The 20,722-nt window shown below is 45.4% G+C and overlaps 1 protein-coding gene across 7 annotated transcripts in view; it reads left to right on the plus strand.

Annotated features, from left to right (window-relative positions):
* The window catches only part of ATP11A (ATPase phospholipid transporting 11A), a 2,308,865-nt gene that overhangs the window by 1,028,122 nt on the left and 1,260,021 nt on the right, over positions 1–20,722 (plus strand). For all 7 annotated transcript variants that reach the window (XM_069636989.1, XM_069636990.1, XM_069636983.1 and 4 more), the window contains exons 9-10: positions 10,314–10,378; positions 10,995–11,076. In XM_069636989.1, coding sequence (XP_069493090.1) covers positions 10,314–10,378; positions 10,995–11,076 — 147 coding nt within the window. The remainder of the gene's footprint in view (positions 1–10,313; positions 10,379–10,994; positions 11,077–20,722) is intronic.

The following is a 20,722-nucleotide window of genomic DNA, read 5'->3' on the forward strand; positions in this document are numbered from 1 at the left end:
GTGAAGGTACTCAATTGAAGTAGTAGATGGTGAGTTATGATATGGCATTTATAACGCGCCTATACACAAGTGTTTCAAGGCGCGACTAGGCAATGGGGGGGGCAGAGGGAAGAAGGAGGCTTCTTACTAGGCCGGGTGACATTGAGATTGTGCAAGTGCAGGGGAGTGGGGAAAGGGAAAGGTGCAGGGGAAAGGGGGTAGAGAGCAGTGCAGTACATAGGATAATAGTGAAATAAATAAAGACAATAAATAAGTGTGGTCAGCTGGTGGCAAGTGCAAGGGTAAGTGCAGACATCAGGTGTTCAGTGCTGGTAGGGGCCTGTAGGGATACTGAAACAGCCCCAGAGTGCATGGGTTGGCAGGGGGGCAGTGCAGGTGTGCAACTGGCGGGGAGGGGACCCAGGACTGATATCAGAGGGTAGCCAGGTAACCAGTGCAGTTTCAACTTCAGCTAGGAGATCAGCAGGGGGAGAGGAGGAGCGCAAGCAGAAGCAAAGAGGAAGGTCTTGAGGTGCTTCTGGAACTGGAGATGATTCTCCTCAAGCGTTAGAGAGGCAGGGAGGCTTGGCCCCAGCAGAAGAAAGAGATCTACCACCAACTTGTTGCTTGGAGAAGCGACTGACCCGTAGGGAGTTGGAAGCGGATGAGCGAAGAGCTTGAGAAAGAAGATATTTAGGAAGAGAGAGTTGAAGGTGTTGAGGCCCCAGTTTGAAGGTATTGGGGCCCCAGGCTCCAGAGGGCCTTGTGAACAATGCAGAGGGTTTTGAACTTCATCCTCGCCGCCAGTGCAGAGATTTCAGTCCTGGAGAGATACGATCCCTGGGCTTGAGGCCAAGGACAAGTCTCACAGTCCTGTTTTGGATGATTTGCAGAGGGCAGAGAGTAGAGGCAGGCAGATTTCGAAAGAGGATGTTGCATTAGTCCAGCCTAGAGAGAACCAGTGCTCTGGAGACAGTGAGCTTCTGGGTGAAGGAGAGGAAAGGAAGAATACCTCGGAGGAGGTGCAGCTGGTAGTGTGACTTCTTAGAGACGTCTGAGATGTGAGGAGAGAAGGAAAGTGTGGAGTTGAAGATTAAGGTTTTTAGCCTCTCAGATGGGAGCAGGAAGAGGACCAAGAGAGGCAGGCCAGAGAGCGACAGGGAAGGAGGGAGCAGGTGTGCCGATGAGGAAATCTCGATCTTACTGGCATTAAGGCAGAGATCATTGGCAGCACACCACACCTGGATAGCAAACAGTCGGAGATGAGAGCGGGAGAAGAGGTGGCAGAAGGGAGCCTGAAATTAGTTGTGTGTCATCCGCATAGCACTGAAAGTTGGGGCAGAGAGCGGCAATGCAGTGGGAAAGAAGTGCCAGGTATTGTTTGAACAGCCAGGGAGAGCGGTTAGATCCCTAGGGAACACCACAGGAAGAGATAGAGATAGAGGAAGGACCCAAGTTGTACTTGGGAGGGTCGATCGGAGAGGAAAGCAGTCAGCCAAGCCAGGCCTGATCAGTGATACCCAGGACATCACAGAGACGATTGAACAGGATGGCATGGTTGACCGTGTCAAAGGCAGAAGAGAGATCAAGTAAGATGAGGACACAGGGGGTGCTGGAATCAAGGTTGGAGAGCAGGTCTTCACAGATGTTCAGGAGAGCAGTTTCCGTGCTTCTGGCAGCTCTGAAGCCAGACTGATGGGCGTGGAGACGGCCAACAGATTCAGTGTGAAGATTAAGGAAAATTGATCAAAAGTGGTTTGACAACAAATTTTGAAATTAGCAATGTGTCTCATGGTGCCAAAAAGAAATTACCAGAAACCTATTTGGATAAAAAGTTAATTGACAGTGGTCAATTATTTTATTACATGACCATAGAAGCAAGCATGCATTTAGATTGAAATGTATGTTATGTTATCTTGCATTTGTATAGTGCCTGTTGCCATAGTTTATGGTGTCAAAGTGCTGTCAGAGAGGCAAAAGAGGAGTCTGATCCAACATTTATTGGTGGTAGGGAGAAGCAGTCTGCTAGTTGCGATGAGGTCCAGGGATAAGATGCACCGGAGGCCATGAGAAGGAAAAGGTAGATGAGCTATATTTACAATTGGACTGAATTTATCATGGGACTCCACTGTATTCGATGGGGTGCAGCGCCAACAGGAGAGAAGGCTGGAGAGGTGTTCTCTGTGCAAGGGGGGGAGAGGGTATTTCTGGAAATTACACAGTGCATGGTGAACCTGGGCATGTTGAAGCCATGCCCAAGAAAATACAGATGGCAAAGCTGTTGCGCTTACTTCCCTATGGGCCCCACAACATTTGATGGGGTTGTATGTCAGAAATCCGAATTTCCCAAGATTGCAAAAGCTCCCTGAAAAGTGAGTAATAAAACTATTATTTTTGTTTTTTTTCATTTGTCATGGTTACCAAAACCCTAGGATTGTGCCCAATGTGCTTCAGGACACAAAGCCTGTCTAAGGACAGACTTTGAGCCTTGCACAGTGTCATGGTGAGCAAAGGCATGTAGAAAACCATGCCCAAGAGAATGCAGCGTGCAAAGCCCCTTCTACTTGGACGGCCACCAACAGCCAGGTTTTGCATATGGGAAAGTTGAAAGGAAATATGGGCAAATTTAACTGAGGGCTGAATTTCGACCATGACTTCCTCGGGAGCAGAAGCCCACTCGGCCTTCTGGGGATGCCAAAGTCCTGCTGGGTCCTTTAGGGTAATTGTTATATTGGTGAGTGAGGCAGGAATCCTTTTAGGCTCAGGTTGGGCGCTTATTGGAGTTAATTTACATAATCCAGACTTACACTAGTCTTCTCATCCTGGCCTGCAGTTACTGTGTACTGTTAATAGAGGGGATCATGTGAATGTTGGGTCAAAACAGGGGTCTATGATTTAGTGAACAGATTAGATATCCAGGTCTACCTTTTGTGCTTGTTTAGGGGGTGGCTACCTTCTGTCTTATTGCTGCTTCAAAAGTGCTTGAAAATAGATATTTGTTTTTGTAATTGTTTTATTTCGGCAACACAGCCATAAAAACTTTTGCAATTAAGGAATCCATATTATCACATATAAAAATGTCTAAATTTAACATAGTTAAAAATATCTTAGTCATAAATACAACAATAAATATATAAAAGTTACTCCAAAATCATGCAGTTAAAACAGCAACATAATTGTGTAAGACAAATCAGATAAAGCCCCACGGTAAAAGTATTTGGTGCCTAAATCCCCTCACTTCATGGTTTTTCTAGCCTAGCCCCATTAGAATACATTAGAATCCAGTTGTAAATTACTAAAACCAATATCCTTATTATTTTGCAATTCTGCATCGTTTTGCAGTAACTTTATAACAACAACCTGATACAAAATACATCTCTTGTCAACTGGGAGTTTCACATACTAACCATTGTAATTCATTTTAGCAATGTGCTTTATATCACATTTGAAATCGATTGTTTTCTTCCTTACAAACCAACTCCTAAAAATGTAACGAGAGGTAGCAAATACCATATGCTGATGACTCAATTGTTTACAAAAAGCCACTGCCTCTCTAGTGTTTCTAAAACCCTCAGAAAATAAACAGTTGTGTTAAGTACAAACACTGAAGTCTAAATAGATATTTGAAGGAAAACATTATAATGAAACCACAACATAACATAGCATGACCTAACCAGCTACTACAAAAGGAAACTGGCATGGTATTCTCCCCGCTACCCCATAAGGAGTGAATGAGTACAGACCGTAGCACTCAAGTAGATTCTAGTTAATGTGCATTTAACTTTGGGAAAAGAACACTTTGATTCCAGCAGAGCAAGACATTACAAACCTGTTTCAACAGCTTAAAACATGACCTGGCACAGCATAACATTAAGTGGATCATACCAAACCTAATTCAGTGTAGCACTTCAAAACTCTTTCTCTGTCCCCCTGTATCCCCTTCTTTTTCTCTCTCTGCTTCACACTCACCTTCTACTGTTCTTGGGTGGACTTGTTTCAAGATTAAATGGTTGCTCTTTTGTAGGCCAAGGCTAGGGTCTTCAAAGGCAAGGGACTCCACCCCTCAGATCCTTCCTCCACTCTGCCCTGAGGCAAATTGCTGTTGCCTTTCCTTAAGAGGTGCCATTCCTCCTTTGATTCAGATGTGTTCTTTCTTGGCCAGAGGGTGGAACATGTGGGTGCTCTTTGGTGGAAGAGTTCACCCTTTGAAACCACTGATGGCTTCCATAAATGGAGTAGTTTTTTTTTCTTTTATTTGTTATACTTGACGAAAGATTTGGCGTGTGCTTCCGTGCAGAGTGCTTAATAACCCAAAAAAGCATGTTATTGGCTCTGCGTTGGTCAGACTATTGGGTCTGCCAAAGTTTCACGGTGAGCATGTTGAAGCCCTACCAAGAAAACATGGATGGTGGATAGGAACAGGTGCACTTCCAGGATATTAATCCCTCCAAATGTGTTATTATCAGCGAAAGAAAGGTTTAATACATTAATATATGATGCAAGGTGGATATCATTATGAATTTAAAGCATGGGTGTAACTGTCCTCTTAAGTATTTCTCTCTCTGCACAACAGTTTGCCCTGTGGTCGTGCCAAAGGTATAACAGATACTCTGGAGTTATGAAGGCATCACTCCACTAGCATTATAACGCATGATATTTCTCCTATTTCACCTTGAAAATTGTTTCCTTTTGCTCAGGAACCTGAGGAATGAGGGTGAGCAGATCAGTGCAGTGGTATGGTTAATGCACCCACACGGGCTGTCGACTTTCCACCCACCACAGTACGTTGTCTGCTGACTTGTATATGCAGAAGTCCCCTTCAACTTTTTTCTGATGATCTCTGTCTTTGCTGCACTTAGTTATCCAATACTTAATGGTCAAATTGCACAGCAGCACTTTGCAGACCAGTATGATGGAAAGTTAGGGAGATTCCTTTAAAAGGGTTGGTTGATGTCTTTTAGCTCTGTTTCCAATCAAAGCAGGATCATTCAGACTGAATCATTGCTGTGTTTGTGTAAATTATGCAAACAGTATCCCAGATGAATTATAAAAAGTTATCATCTTTAACCTTAAAATGCAGTTACAAATTAATCAAACACTTCAGTTTAGCTGACATCCACAAGAGCAACCTCCCCTCAGCTGGACTCCAACTGTGTCAATCATGGGGACCCTGAGCTGCTCTAGTGTTCCAGGATCTCACTCTGGAACCGTTCCACACCTAACAATCTTGTAAATTATAAACGTTATCAACAAGTTGATGTCCAATAGAGATTGACTCATTGGCCCCTTTTGAGGCTTATCAAGTGCATCTCTTAATTTAAAAGTACAAATGATTACACCAGAACTGCATAAATTACATTTTAAATGTAGGAAATGTTGGCATGGGGGCAGAAAAACACATATGTAGCCAATCAATGTATCCTAAGGTCAAAGTACAAAATGTACACTCGCCACTAGCAATTGGCTAATGAAATTTGACTCTTGTTGAGTATGAAACGGTGTGCTACGTTTATAAATAGAATTGAAGTGGCTAGTGACTTTTTTTATGGCTGGCTAGTAGCTTGCAACTTGACTTTTTGAAACCTGTTAATTTCAACCGGAAAGAAATATAAACTTCACATTTTTTTCATCTAAAAATCATTTTTATACTTACAAAATCAATATAGCGGGTCATTTTCAAAAAGCTGTATTTCAAACCTTACATCTTTCAGAAAATAAGGTTTCTTTCAGGCCTTCTTACCCCTTTTTCCATTTAATGGTTACAGAATTCCATTCCATCGTCAACACAATTAACTTGATTTGACGTTTTATTGGTGGTAGTTCTACTCACGCCTGTTGTCTGGGATGATTCCTATTATGTTACACATTTGAATTTGCAGAAGTTTCACCACTACAAATGCATTTTTTATTTTTGTCCTTGTAACCTACTTCTTGTTCCGGCAATCCATGCCCTGTTTTTATGGTTCAAGATTGTATTGAGGCCCTTCTGTCATTTCTAGCTCATCTCATAAATACACATCTTACTACTGGATCTAGCCATCTGACTTAACACGATCATGAATTTCGCCATTGCTTAAACTTTTGTTAAATCATGATAATGGCAGTAATTAACGACCTATAGCTATCTATTACCTTTTTAAAGATTTTGATAAGAAATGGTCACCCAGTTACAAGATTTTGTGGAGTTCAACAATTTGCGGGGTGCACATCAGTCAGGTTTTCATCCTCAACAGGGCACTGAGACTGCATAATTGGATGTCATAGAAGGCCTCCTCCTGAATCTGGCTAATCATGATTCCTCTCTGCTAACATTGCTTGATTTCACCTCAACGTTTGATGCTCTGGACCACTAGGTTCTCCTCTCTTTGCTGGTTTTCATTTTTTATTTTATCTCTGAGCGCTGTTTCTGTTTAACTTTAGATGGATTGTCTTTGCATTTTGTTGATCTAAAAAATGTGGTCCATTACTGCTTTAGCAACTTTGTTAAACATTTGTCAAGGTGTTTCATGACTTACTCACAAGCTTTGACCGTTACATAGACGACAACCAACTATTTCTTAAACTCTGTTTTTTCATTGATATAAAGATATCCTAGTCGATCTGGTGAGCTAGACTGTGGCACCCTACTGCATGCTGTTTAGTCTTCGCCGGCACCTCGTGCCGGCGGGGGCACAAAGCAGACGCTGAGACTTTGACAGCTGCTCGCATCCCCACCAGGGAGTAGCACGCCGCTTCGTCCATGCGAGCACCTTGCAGGTACGAAGCAGACATGGAAACGACCGCAACTCCTCACGTCCTGGACGGGGCTGACAGAAGGGAAGCAACCGGATCCTTCAACAGTGTCGGGGCCGGCACCACATAGCCACGTCGCTCCTCCAACAAGGAAGCTGACGACGCAGATGACTCGCTGGCCCGACCACTTGGAGCAACCAGTCCCACCGACATGGCGATAACACTTAATGGAGAACCATGCTGTTGCAGTCCCTCGACGAGCGGGTATCGGGACGGAGTATGAATTGAGCCATGCAGGAAATCATGGTCACGTCCCCATGCTGATGGACTGTTGTGGGGACGTGGAGAGGGGGTCTTCTGGGAGACAAAGGGAAAACAAAACACCTGATTGGTTGGGAGTGACCCACGTAACCAATGATGGGGTAGGGAGACCAGGTGGGGAGAATCAGGTTAATGACTGACCCTATCAGACTGAAGGGGGGATAAAGAGAGGTAAACCAAACGGAGGGGGTGATATGCTTCTTGTCATTTCCGCAAGAAGAGGAAGCAGAGACCGTGGAGTACGTCTGGGCCAATTAGAGGAGAGCCTCAGAGCAACAAAAAAAACAGATTGAAGGAGAAAAGGCCTCAGTACCAAGAAGAAGGGAGGGAGGGACACTACAATGCTGCAATTGGTGCTGTCTCGCATGCTGTAATAAATACAAATCTTCAAATACAAGGAGACGTGTGTGGTGATCATTACTGACCCAAATTGTTAATAGATCAAGGCTTGAATACTTTTCTTTTCCAAATAAAACCCCATTAAACTGACACTTTTTTCAGTGTGTCTATGATATGATATATGATATGGCATTTATAACGCACCTATACACAAGTGTTTCAAGGTGCGAAACACATGATCCCTCCCCACTTGACATTGTAACCTGTCGATGAGTATTTTGTCATGGTCATTTTCAGGGAATAATGTGAAAGAAGGGGCAGCATGAAACTTGCATAATAATGAACTTAATTTGTTATGTTTAAACGGACATGCTAATTTTCTGTAGGGAATGTGAAAATGGCATGGTAATTGTATGGGGCCAAAATAGAAACTAGCATGACAATGTGTTCAACGGGGGAAAGACTAGCATTTGTATTTTCTTGCGGGTGGGCGGGGGGTGAAACTTGTATATTCATTTTTGAGGACACCATTGAAATTAGCATGACATGCATTCACCCATTTGATTTAGCCTAAATGAATGCACATCTAGAATGGCACCGATGAAACTATCATAATGATATGGGATTAATTTGACCATATAGAAGCTGTCGTGGCAATGGGGATTATGGTATTTTAATTGTTAAACTGAAAGTATGGATCATTGAACCAAACCTTTGAATATTTGATTGCAGCTTACCTATTGGCTTATGATATATGAATACAAGTGTTCTCAGTGCGTGGTGGTAGTACCCTTTATTAGGTTTTAGAAATAATGTTATACTCTGCATACAGTGTTTCTATTGAATGCACCATTTTTCTGATTGGCACTTAAATGTTTTTTTTTTCTGAGAAATTCTCTATATTGAAACAGCCATGGAGTTTGAGGCATTGGGTGATCTCAGAAGTTGCCCTTCAAAACTTGAACTATGGCTAATCACCCAATTCATACAAAACATCTGTGATGTTAAATGCTCCATTTCAACCATCCCCCACTCCCATTAAATGCTCCATTTCAACCATCCCCCACTCCCAAACCCCCCAAAATATATTGTGGCATACAACTTAATTTCAAGACGAGAATGTACACCATTCAGTTTAAAACTTCTGCAAAAAAACAATAAGCGATCTGTAGTTGTCATTCATTCTCTTCTGTGTACTGTGAGTCTCTCTCACATTTAGTATTGTGTGGGAGCAGACCTCACTCTTATCTAAGCAGTTTCATTTGATGCACCTTTTAACAGCAACTCACTTTATGTCCTCTCACCTGAAGCCTTTCTTCTGAAGGCCCACTCATCGTCCACGCGTTTGTGCTAGTAGAGGTGGAATGATGTTTGTGTAGTCTATCATGCTCCTACTCCGCTGTTTTCATTTTGGGAAATCCCTAATTCAGCATTGTGTGCTTAGGACGTGTTGAGGTTAATGTTGTGGTTTTATCCAGTTATCTCAGGTAACATAATTGGCGTTCATACACAATATTGCAGGAAAAGTACACATGTTGGCACTTAAGATAGTCAGGAACTGTTCACTAAATGTGTGCATGCTTCCAGAAATCTTCTGACTTTAGCAAACCATTTATTTCGCTTATTGCATTCAATGATAGAAGCCCCAACAGTAATTTCACAAGAGTTGGGGCACTGCTGGGATATGGTACTGTAACATGGCCAGCACTCATGTAATTTCCACTGGCCTGTTAAAAACACAATTTCCTCACACTGAGGATTTAAAGCATTGTATTGCCACGCCGTGGTTTACTGGATCACGTTCACCTCAGAGGGATAAGAACGTGTTTACAGTACCAATTCTGCGTCTGGGGCGGCTCACTGAATCGCACTGCCAGGGTAAAGGAAACACCTTACCCTTACTTGCCTGCAGGTACCCAATTTCAGACTAAAGAAAACAGGCGGCAGTAGCTTCCCTGTCTTGACAACCCAATACTGGAACGCCCTCCCACTCAACAGGACAGACCAATCCTACTATAGCTTCAGGCGAAACACCCTCACCTGGTTGCGGGCCAATGATCCTCATGACCAACCCTGCCATCTCATCTGCCCATGCCGTTGTTCTAACCTGACTGCCATGCACAGCTTTAAATATGTAAATATGTAAGTGCAACCAAACTGCCCCTATGCACAGGACTAAATATGTAAATAGGTAAGCTTTCGTTTAACTATATGCATATATGTACACTCCACGCAATGTAATGCCTCTTTTTTTTTTTGTTCTTTGCTCATGTGTGCCTTATCCTGCAACTAAGTTTTTATGTAATCCTTTCTTCCTGCCCTCTGTTGCGCCCTGTTACCTCTGGGTTTTTGCGCACCATACTAAATAAATAAACAAACAAATCTTTAGTGTACCCCCCTCCACCCGTAACCCTCCTATTTTCAATGCATGAACCTGTTTGGGAAGCATGTTAAGTAAGTTCAACATGCATTGCGAGGTCTTCGACACATTGGTGGGTTTTATGCAGGTCGTGGAAAAGAAAGGGTTTGTAATTAGTGTTTAACCTTTGGGCTGCATTATCAAGTCACTTTGTTGTTTACTACCATTTTAAGTCTTATAATGGAATTCACATTCAGCGAAATTATCCCAGCATAAAATGTTTTTTATGCATGGTAAAAACATTAATTCAATCTATAGAAAGTGTAAGCCAAACTTCTGAGTTCCTGATTTCAGCGAAATCGGAGAGGAATGTGCGCTAAACACGTTTGTTCAGTCATTTTCAGTGGGATGGAATAGATTTTTCGAGTCGTGCACATAATCCTTGTTTCAATTGGTTTGTCGGCTCACTGGGCAAGATCAAAATGCTGGATTTCTACACGTGTTGAGTTTTTATGTTGTCTCTGCACACCAACATATCGTTTCGAAAAAATAACTTACGTTTGACCTTTTATCCTATTCACAGGCCGTTAGGATCAGAAAATATGCTACTCAGAGGGGCTACATTGAAGAACACGGAGAGAATATTTGGTAAGTATGTTCCTTTAATTATTAATGGGTAAGACCTGTGTCAAAAGCCTCATGTTGAAAAATGAGGGGGGCGCGCTATGCCAGACGTTTCCTTTATTCCTGATTTTCGCTGCAATTGTGGTTCAGGCCTACTGTTGCCATTGCTCGGCCTGAGATAAGAAAATGAGTATTGACTTGCAGCTGCATCGCATTAAGATAATGGCCACTGTGAGTGCGAACAGCGATAATGCGTTGTGCTGAGAAAGCCCCGTATCGCTGCGATAAAGCAATCCTTACAAAATGGAGGCAAGATAAGATAAGATACTGCCATGACGCTTGTTGTTTGCACGTGCGTTGTAGTTATCGTGTACAATCCTGTATTTCAACGACCCGGCAGAATGAGCTAGTGGGCATCAATCTTAGGGCCGCAATATTTCGCTCTCGTGTTGTCCTGCTTCATGTTGGCACGTGCCAAAAGATAGCCGAACAATGGGAAACCGGGTTTCTCTTATGAACGCCCGTCTGCCTGAACAGAAAACCATTTGAGCGTGACCACGGTCTCCCTTGCTGTTTTGCGTTGTGTTATTTACCCTTGAAATCATGCGCGTTTACATCCTTTGAATTTTTGTTCTTTCAGGTGTGGCAACGTACACCGGCATGGAGTCCAAAATGGCTTTGAATTACCAGTCAAAATCGCAGAAACGATCAGCTGTTGAAAAGTAAATCCTCGTCTTTTTAGCATTCGCATGTATTCAAGTTTGAAGTTTTATTATAGTTAGAGCACTTCCATGTTTTGATACCTGTCAAGTGAGGGTTCAGAATCTTTAATCACTTTGGTGCTAAATTAATTCCACGTGAATTGCTGGATGAGGTAATTTATGACTGACTACATATACACGGTCTCTTAATCAGCATTTCACAGAGCAATCTAAAGACGGAGTTTATTTTGCTCCAGGGCGTAATTTGGCAACAGCTAGCCTTTATGTGTAGACATACGAGTAGGCGGCTCCCCACCACCAAATTAGTAATTTGCATGGAGGAGTACAAATGTACAGGGCAAAAGTCAGCATCACGGCCGGCCTTTGGGGCAGCAGCGCCCTGTGCGAATTGGCGCGCCCCTGGTCAACAGGGGGGCGTGGCCACGGAGTACTTTTATTATTTATTTTTTTAAAACCTCCTCGCTCCGGCGAGGAGGTAATTCTATTCATTGTTCCTAAATGCGCTCCGCTACCGCGGGTGCATTCACTAACAATGAGTCGCCTTCCGCCACGATGCCAGCTCGGGAGAGCCCTTGAAAGACTCCCCAGAGCTGGCGTGGCGGGGGGCTAACGGTGTCTTTTGTTGCTGAAGGCGCCCGTGGCGGCGGGGCGCATTTGGTGCCATTGATTGACATTGAATGCGCCCGCCTGTTGCGCCTTCTCCCGCTATGCCAGCTCGGGGAGCCCTTGACTCCCCCGAGCTGGCGTGGCGTGTCCAGTGGCACCCTTTGGGGCGCGGCGACCCGGGCAGTCTCCTGGCTCAACCCCCCTAAGGCCGGGCCTGGTCAGCATACATGCGTGTATACTGCCTTTTGCCCTGCACATTTGCTCTCTGCCGTACAAATTAGTAAATGCTGCACTGCCTGCAATGGATCCCTATGGAGTCCGTCTGCTTTTTTCTGGCGTATAAAGCCAACAGACTGTATAGGGGTCCCCAGCATGTGCGCCACCATTTAAAGAAAAAAAAATGAGCATTTGTATGGCAGACTCGAAGGGAGGCGGCAGAAACTCAAGTTGCGTTCCGTCCCTCCTCTCCACCATACAAATGAATGAAAATGGGACGTGAGCCTAATGGAAGACCTTAGGCAAGGCTTTTACGACTTCTGTTACACCACAATGAAAATGAATGACACAGAGATGTACATGTTTAGAATTTATAGAGTTAAAAATATGCGTATCCCATGCATTGGGCACCTTCTTATATATTACTCATTTCATTTTTGTTTAACTTTGAAAGATAATATGTAGTTTGCTTTATGATGCACCATGATTTGTCCACAGCATTCCTCTCATGATTGATTGCCTTTCAAGCATTATGGCAGATGTAGCCGCCCCAAATCTACCCCGACCCCAACTCAAAAGGAAAGAATCGCAAGATCTGGGAACATATGGCCTACTACACGTACTTTGTAGTGCTCTTCACAATGCTATTGACAATCTAACCATGCAGTGAATCAGTATTTCTAAAATATGATATTCTGACAATGGAATTGTGAGCTTTCGTGTCTACTAATTGCAAGCAAAAGAGAAACAGATTTCTTTTGCCCTATTTTTCGTGGCTGCCATGTTTTAGTGACTTTTACAAGCAATAGTTGGGAGCACACAACAGTACAGCTAATATTCACATCCAGAGAATCAATTGTTGTCCAGCTTGCTTTGACAGACTCCTGGATCTAATTTCATGGACTACTGCAACAGCCTCTTTCTCAACCGCCCTACCTCTGCTCTGGGCCCTCTGCAACTCATCCAGGACAGAACCGCAAGACTTATCCTTGGCCTCAAGCCCAGGGCCCGCATCTCGCTGGCGCTGAAATCCCTCCACTGGCTCCCTGTGGCTACAAGGATCAAGTTCAAGACCCTTTATATAGTCCACGGCTTTCTGAGGCCTGGCACCTACCTATCTGCAACAATGCCTACCTAAATACTGTGCTTCCCGAGCCCCCCGCTCATCTACCTCCAACCTTCTGCGAGTGAGCCAGTTCTCCAAGCACAGATTCGCAGGGAGATTTTTATCCTCTACAGTGGCCTCCCTCTGGAATAGCCTCCCTGCCGCACTCAGTCTTGAGCCTGATCTCCTTAAGTTCCGGAAACTCCTTAAGACATTCCTCTTCTCTACTTCCTTCTCACTCGCTCTACCCTGCTAACCTTTCTCTCTGCTCTATTCCTCTGTACCTCAAAGTCTCACAGGTCCCCAGCACCCTTGCCAGTCCTCTCGCACTTGACTTCGGGCCTTGCACTTGGCTCATCGTTGCCGCACTTGGTCAATGACCCATGAGAGTGGCATCCCTCAGCACTTACCCCAGCTTCTGACTGACTGGGCGCACTTGGCCCTCCCCCCAGCCCCTGCACTTGCCCTCCCTCAGCCCCTGCACTTGACTGCGCACTTGCACAATCTGAATGCACCAAGCCTTGAAGATCGTCTATCTGTTTTTCCCTTGCCTCCCCTCCTTGCATGGTGGCACCTCAATGCACTTGGAAAAACTGCAGGATCGTTGTCAGACCTATTTGCTGTTATCTACACTGTTAATTGTATTATATGCACTTGTTCCATGCACCCACTCTGCCCGGGCAGACTTGTATCGTTCAGAAATTCAAGGGCTCTGAATGACTTGTTTTTTTTCCTCTTGTTCCCTCCCTCCTTGAGCGCTTTGAAACACTTGCTTTGTGTATAGGCGCTTTACAAATAAACAATACCATACCACCACCAGGAAAGAACCCTGATGCTTTCTTCTCCAGTGACCTCTACATTACCTTTTCCAAAAGGTATGCCGTAGTACCCACGATCAGTGTAACCCACATTGTTTGCTTTAGGTGTGTTTATTGCTTGTCCTCGAAGATTCTCAAGAGTGACTCGCAAAGACTCTGCAGTCTTTTAAACTGCAGTTGTAGTTAATTTTTGTGGAATATGGGGGCGTGACATGGCAGCCATGGAATAGGCTGCTCTTCTCGGGTGCTCCCGCGGATCCGAAATTGATCCTGGCACCAACGAACCGCAAACTACTCAAATGGGAATATAAACGGAGCTGCGGCTGTCGGAAGGAGGGTAGTTTGAGATGTGCTAAACTAGCAGCATATTGAATGTGTATGACTGCAGCGGCAAGGATTGCAGCGTGAGACTTGGCCCGCAGACCAGCTGCCAAGATGGCGGATTAGATTGAACAAAGGACAATGCCAAGATGCGGCCAGCGTCTCGGCTCGCACTGAAGTAACATGGTACCGCAGTAGGAAACGAGAGTGCGGTGCCTCTCCTTGACGTGTGTCCCCTGCGAATACACGGGACGCTTGACTGCAGCGAGCCACGGAAGCAGAGATATAAGGCTTGTTGAAGTTTCGGATACATTGTATCAGCAGACCTGCGGAGCGCGCATGGAGCCCCTAGTCACTACACATCCCATGTTCATCTGAGACTGCAGGACCGGAAAGTGAAAGACCGCAACACGGTCCTCTGAGCAGCAGGGTATGGCGTATACCTAATGCTATAAAGGTTACGCGTGCCCCAACGAACAGTGGCACAGGCGGCGGAATCCACTACCCGCGGCCCGAACTAGCACGGAATAGAGCCGCAGACAGGGCGCATCTAGACAGATGTGTCCCGGACCGTGGAACGGGCAGTTTGTGCTTGAGGGAAGCTCCGTGGCACACAGCATGAAGGACATAGAACTGCCCGGAGCCTGGTAGGCAGGCGGCAACCCCCAGGCAATCGAGTGAGAAGTGGGGAATAGCGCCCACACAGATGACAATAGAAACGGCCTACACTGTTCTTTATAGACACTAACAGAGCCCCATATCAGGCCCATAGCTGCAGAGCTGCAGCAGTCATGCCAACCCAAAGGCCAGGCGGAAGCAAGAATAAAAACCCATGCAAGGTGCATAAATAAAACCACAGTTGTACTGCAATATACTGATGCAGTATATGGACAGGCACCCGTGGGAAAGGAGAATCTGACCCTAACATCTTGTACCCACGGAGCAGCCCGCCGAGTTACGCCAGGGAGTGGAATTACCCGGAGCTATTCATGAATGATTCGCAGAAGCTAGGAACAGGGTGCTACGACTACAGTGGCCATCGGAGAGTCTTGTGCACAAGACGGGCGCTTGACTAGAGCGAACAACCACTGCAGTGGCCCACTACACTACTTGTGCGGCATAGGCTAACGCAAGCAGCCTCAGGACAGAGACACTGAGAGGAGAACACCCGACCCATCCGCCACCCTTCCGGCGGTAGTGGGGAATTAGAAATACAACCCTGATTGTCAGGCAGATGCATTGTTTGGCTAAAAAAGGCCCCGACCAAGCAGTGGAAAAGAACTGGAGAAGAGATACCATAACAACGCTGAGAAGGCCAGTGTGGGGGCAGAGAACATGGCGTCTAAAAACAACAAAGCCAAAGGGAAACAACCTACAATGGACATCTTCACCAAACAGTCAGTTACTGGAGGCGACCTCACCCGTAAAAGGAGCCACTCAAGACAAGATCGCCCTGCCACGGGTTGACCATCATATCCTAAGGCCACAGCGGAACTGAAGGCCTCATGGGGAAGCAAGATCGACACAGGCATGGCAGAGCTGTAATCTGCACTAGAAATCAAAATTGATGCTGTCAGTGTGGATGTGACCCTTCTAAGACAAGATGTAAGGACATTAGCGGAACGTACAAGTGGCCTGGAAAGTAAAGTAAAAACCAATGCGGAGGTCAGCCCAGCAAATACCAAGGTGGTGCACATATTACAGCAACAGGTGCGCAACCTGGAAAGCCGAGCAGAGGAGAGGGAAGGGAGAGCGCGTTGCAACAACATACGAGTGGTGGGACTGCCGGAGGGAGAGGAAGGTATGGACCCTACAAACTACGCAGAGAACATGTTGGTACAGGAGATTGGAGCAGGAGCGCTCACTCAAGGGTTCACAGTGGAGAGAACGCACAGGGCTCTGCTCAGAAGGCCCCAACCAGGAGCCCCTCCCCGAGCAATTATTGCCAAGATTCTGAACTATAATGACAGGGAAAAGATCCTGGAATATTTCCGTAAGGGACGAACGATAAGCAGAGCATCAGCAACCGTCACGGCGTATCCGGACTGCACCATGCAGGTACAAAGGCACTATGTGGCAGTCAAGAAGCAACTGTGGGAATCTGGATTTAAATACATGCTGCTGTACCTGGCAAAGCTAAAAGTCTTGCATAGAGGAAAGGCGTTCTTCTTCCAATCACCTGAAGAGGCAGCGAATTGGCTAGATGCACAGGGTTGCCCGGCGGATGCAGGAGATCGTGACCAGAACGGACAAGATAAGTGAAGCAGCCGCCCATGGGTGGCTAAATGTGACTGAGGCTAAGCAAGCGGACAAAATGATGACTTGGTTATATGGGTGGATGCCTAGCAGAGCCCACTGGGCATGTACAGGAGGTAGAAGATATTGACAGTGGGTGCGACCATGGAGTAGCCCTAATACTAGAATTGATAAATGTACTCCATAAGTGGGTGTCAGGAAAATATGAGTAGTAAATTGCCATTAAAGCGGGAGAAACAGAGACATTGCGTTCTTACCCCCAGTAGTTAAGTCAGGACACCAATAGGGTGGACCCCCCCCCGCTGGGTTCTACTGGTAGGACTAGATGCGGGATAGCCTGAGATCCCGGGATGGAGCTGGGCACCAGTTGTGGATGGGAGGCAGGGCGTGGGAGGGGGTATTTGGGGTATTTGAAGGGGCATTAACGGCGAAGGAGGGGAGTTGGGGGTTTGGTAGTGTTATTAGTTAGGGGAACAAGCTTTCATACATGCGCGTCTGAGCCTAAAGCGATTAACCAGGTGGGAAAATGAAGGGGACAAGGTAGGCCAGAAACATGGGGGACCTTAAGATAGTTACTTGGAATGTCAGTGTTACGCTCACCTGGTATCCACGGGGACGCCACCCATCCCTGGGTGGATGATTTGCTCTCTCGAACCCTCTCCCGGTCCCTTGGTAATGCCTCTGGTTAATGATGGGTCTCCAATATAGGAGAGCTGGATTCAATACTAGATTCTTTATGATGTCCCTCCTCCCTTGGCCTCAACTCCTTCCTCCCCCTTGGGCCTTCTCCTCACCTTAATATTGTAAAAGGTGGATTCTCCGTCCTGCTCCTCGTGGCAGGGGCGTTTAGATGTGGGGGCGAGCAGCGACCAAGTTACTTCACTGGTGCAAGCCCCTCATGGGAATCCAGGCCTGCTGTGACTCTGTAGGTTTGCCGCTTCACAATCTATATATGCAGTTCTTATTTCCTGTTAAGTTCAAATAATGTGTTGCTTCTTTCCTTTTAGGTATGGAAAGGTATTTTGGTGTTGTCATGCAGTTTGAAGATAAGCATGGGCCGGTAGGAGAAAGCGTGGTGTGCGCGGTGCTGTCCAGTGAGTAATACACGGCGCTGTTTTGCCTTTTATATTGCTAACCTGTGTCTTTTCTCTCCTTGCAGGTTGCGATGTTCCTCGCTGAGCGCCGTAATGTTCCAGCAATGATACTGATCAGGAGATGACTTCCCAGGTAAGACTTGTGTGGCTTTCTTCATTCGGGAGGAAACGTGATTAAACGCTTACTAATGCTGTCTTTCTTTCTCCTCTTTCCAGGTTATGGTATTCCAGGAGGCATGTGGTGCCGGATGATGGAGTTCGTACCTTCAGGTGAGTGGAACTGAAGTCCGCGATGGATTGAAGACAGGATACTGTTCCAGGTAAGTTTCGTAGTGTTGTTTCTCTCTCTGCAGGTCCTTGGTTTCAGGTAAACTGGCATCAAAGAACTGGACACGGTGAGCGTTACGCTGCCCACAGCAGAATAACGTAAAGCATGTTCTGCTGTTTGGGTGTGGTTTAAATAGTCTCAGGTAAAGTAGTCCAGGTAAAATAGTCCCAGGCCTGCCACACCCAAAGTAGTCCAGGTAAGGTAGTCCCAGGCCTGCCACACCCAAAATACTAGACCGCATAGCTCAGTTCCTTGTAACTGAGCTATGCGTGTGCCTCCATGTTGGCTGAACCCCCCCCCCAAGTTAAATAGTCCCAAGTAAATAGTCCCATTCTAATGTTGGTCTTCGTGATGGTTATGAGCCTGGCGCCAAAGGCTGACTGACTCCAAGAGAGTCTTGGATGAGGTTTTAAGGCCTTTGACCTGGCCCTAACTGGAAGGCTGACTTGCCAGTGAGGGCCAGTAAGGGCCAGGGGCAAGGGTCATGAAAGTCAGGGGGCTCAACAGTTATGTGAAAAGAAACAGGATTGTGATGTACTTAAGGAGACAGAAAATAGATATAGCCTTAATACAGGAAACAAACCTCACGAAAAAGAAACTAGAGGTGATACAGAGGAAATGGAAAGGGACCACCATAGGCGCAACATACTCGACCTATGCTAGAGGGGTGATCCCTTGGGTAGCACCACATGCCCCCTTTCAACTACTACACACCACAGTAGAGGAAGATGGGAGGATGGTGGATGGTGGCAATAAGGGGACTGAAAGAAAACAGAGAAATATGTATTATTAATACATATGCCCCAAATCGAGATACAGTAGCTTACTTTAAGACCCTATATAAAAAAATGAGCCCGTACCTGGGAGGTGCAGTGATTGGGGGGGCGACTTCAATTGCACATTAGACCCGAGCATAGACAGGTCAGACAGGAAAACTGACAAACCCACCCCTGCAGCCAAAACCTTAAAGATCCCTGTAGCCATAAAGCAATTGCAGCAGAAATGCGTAGAGCTCTGGGGGAGATTGTGTACTTTAAACTATAAGAAGTTAATAGGGAGGCAACATGCGGGGGAGACAAGCCGGGAAGATTGCTAGCATGGCTATATAAAAGTGAGACCCCCAGACCAACGATTAGAGCAGTAATGGGGGAGAGTGGGCAAATAGTGGATACCCAAGAGGGCGTGAACAGAGTTCCTTGGAATTTTATAAACGGTTGTACGGAGATGAAGGAGGGTGCGAAAGTTGCGAAATAAGGGAAACATTAGAGGATATTGGGCTGCCGAAAATAAGTGCTGAAGAGCGGGAAGACCTAGACGCCCCAATCACACTAGAAGAATTGGAAGTGGTGGTGGAGCAGCTACCTACCAGCAAGACTCCGGGGGCCGATGGATTCCCCAGTGAGTTCTACAAAATGTATACGAAAGAAGTGCTCCCCCCGCTGCTCGCAATGTTAAATGAAGCATTCGAAACAGATATTACCAGAATCCCTGAGAGGCGATCATTACCCACTCCCTAAACCTAACAAGCCGAGCACAGACTGCGGGTCGTGTAGACCGTTGTCGAATCTGAACCAGGACAGCAAGATACTCACAGCTGTGTTGGCAAATAGAATGAGACAATTTATAAGCAGATTAATACACCCAGATCAGCCTGGATATGTCCCGTGCAGAAACATATCAGATAACCTCAGACGACTTCACTGAGTCATAGAACACACACCCGGAGACTCGAGTGAGATTGCAATTATATCACTGGATGCAGTGAAGGCCTTTGACTCTGGCAAGTGGTCTTGGCTGATGGCATCTCTGAGAGAATATGAGACGGGACCCGGGTACCTTAGGTGGGTGACATTACTATACAGTTCACCGCTAGCCAGGGTTGAGACTGGAGAGATCATCTCGGAGAGGTGGCAACTCAGTAGAGGCGTGTTTTTCTCAAACGGCAAATACCATGCTCTATTGGATCCAACACATTCCTTACCACATGGATAAGAATATTAGTATATACAAAAGAAGGTGTAGACACCGTTGTCTGTATCTACAGGGCTAACAAGACAAAAACATGTATTACCAAATATACTTCTTAGTACATATATTTATATAATTGTGACACTCATAAAATGATCACGTTACATAAAATTCATAGTCAAACACACAATATATAAAACATATAAAAGACTGCACTTGACAAAACACATGAAAATCCTATACTGTGGGTTGATTTTGGTGATTTTTACTTGACTCCGTGTAAAACTCCACACTGGAGTAATTTCTCTTTTCTCCAAATCCTATTAGTATGTTTTCAAACCCAACTTGTACACGTTTCTGTCCTTAAAACACAGATAGATGTCAGACATTCATCAGGGGTAAAATGATGTGTTTTTCAAAGGTGATGGTATTTCCTTCCTATCACTTTCTTGCAGCCAAAGGACTTCTAAAAATGGCGAACCCTGTAGAGCAAAAACAACTTGTATTACTAAATTGTCTAGTAGTTTGTGTCTTCTAAATAGACTACAAACATGAACACCCCGATCCAAATAGGGTGTAAGGTATATACCTTTATTTACATACCTTATAAAGTGTGGTAATTAATTCCACAACCGGACACCAAAAAGATTTGGTATTGGTAGTAGCGATTTCCGAATCGTTTAGGAAGATCACTCAAAAACTTCCTCTCAGTAGAGGCACCAGACAGGGATGCCCTTGGTCCCCGATGCTGTACATCCTACCGTTGGAGCCCCAGGCGATATACCTGAGGCAACAATATGAGGAAGTCAGGATTCACACAAAAGGGGGACCACACTTAATTTCATTATACGCAGATGACATGTTATACTTGAGGTACCCTGAAGCGAATCTCCAATATATTCTGGAAGCAATGGAGCGATTTGCAGTGCTCTCT

This window comes from Ambystoma mexicanum, chromosome 7p (assembly GCF_040938575.1).
Source record: "Ambystoma mexicanum isolate Mex_15411 chromosome 7p, UKY_AmexF1_1, whole genome shotgun sequence".
Classification (NCBI taxonomy): Eukaryota; Metazoa; Chordata; class Amphibia; order Caudata; family Ambystomatidae; genus Ambystoma; species Ambystoma mexicanum.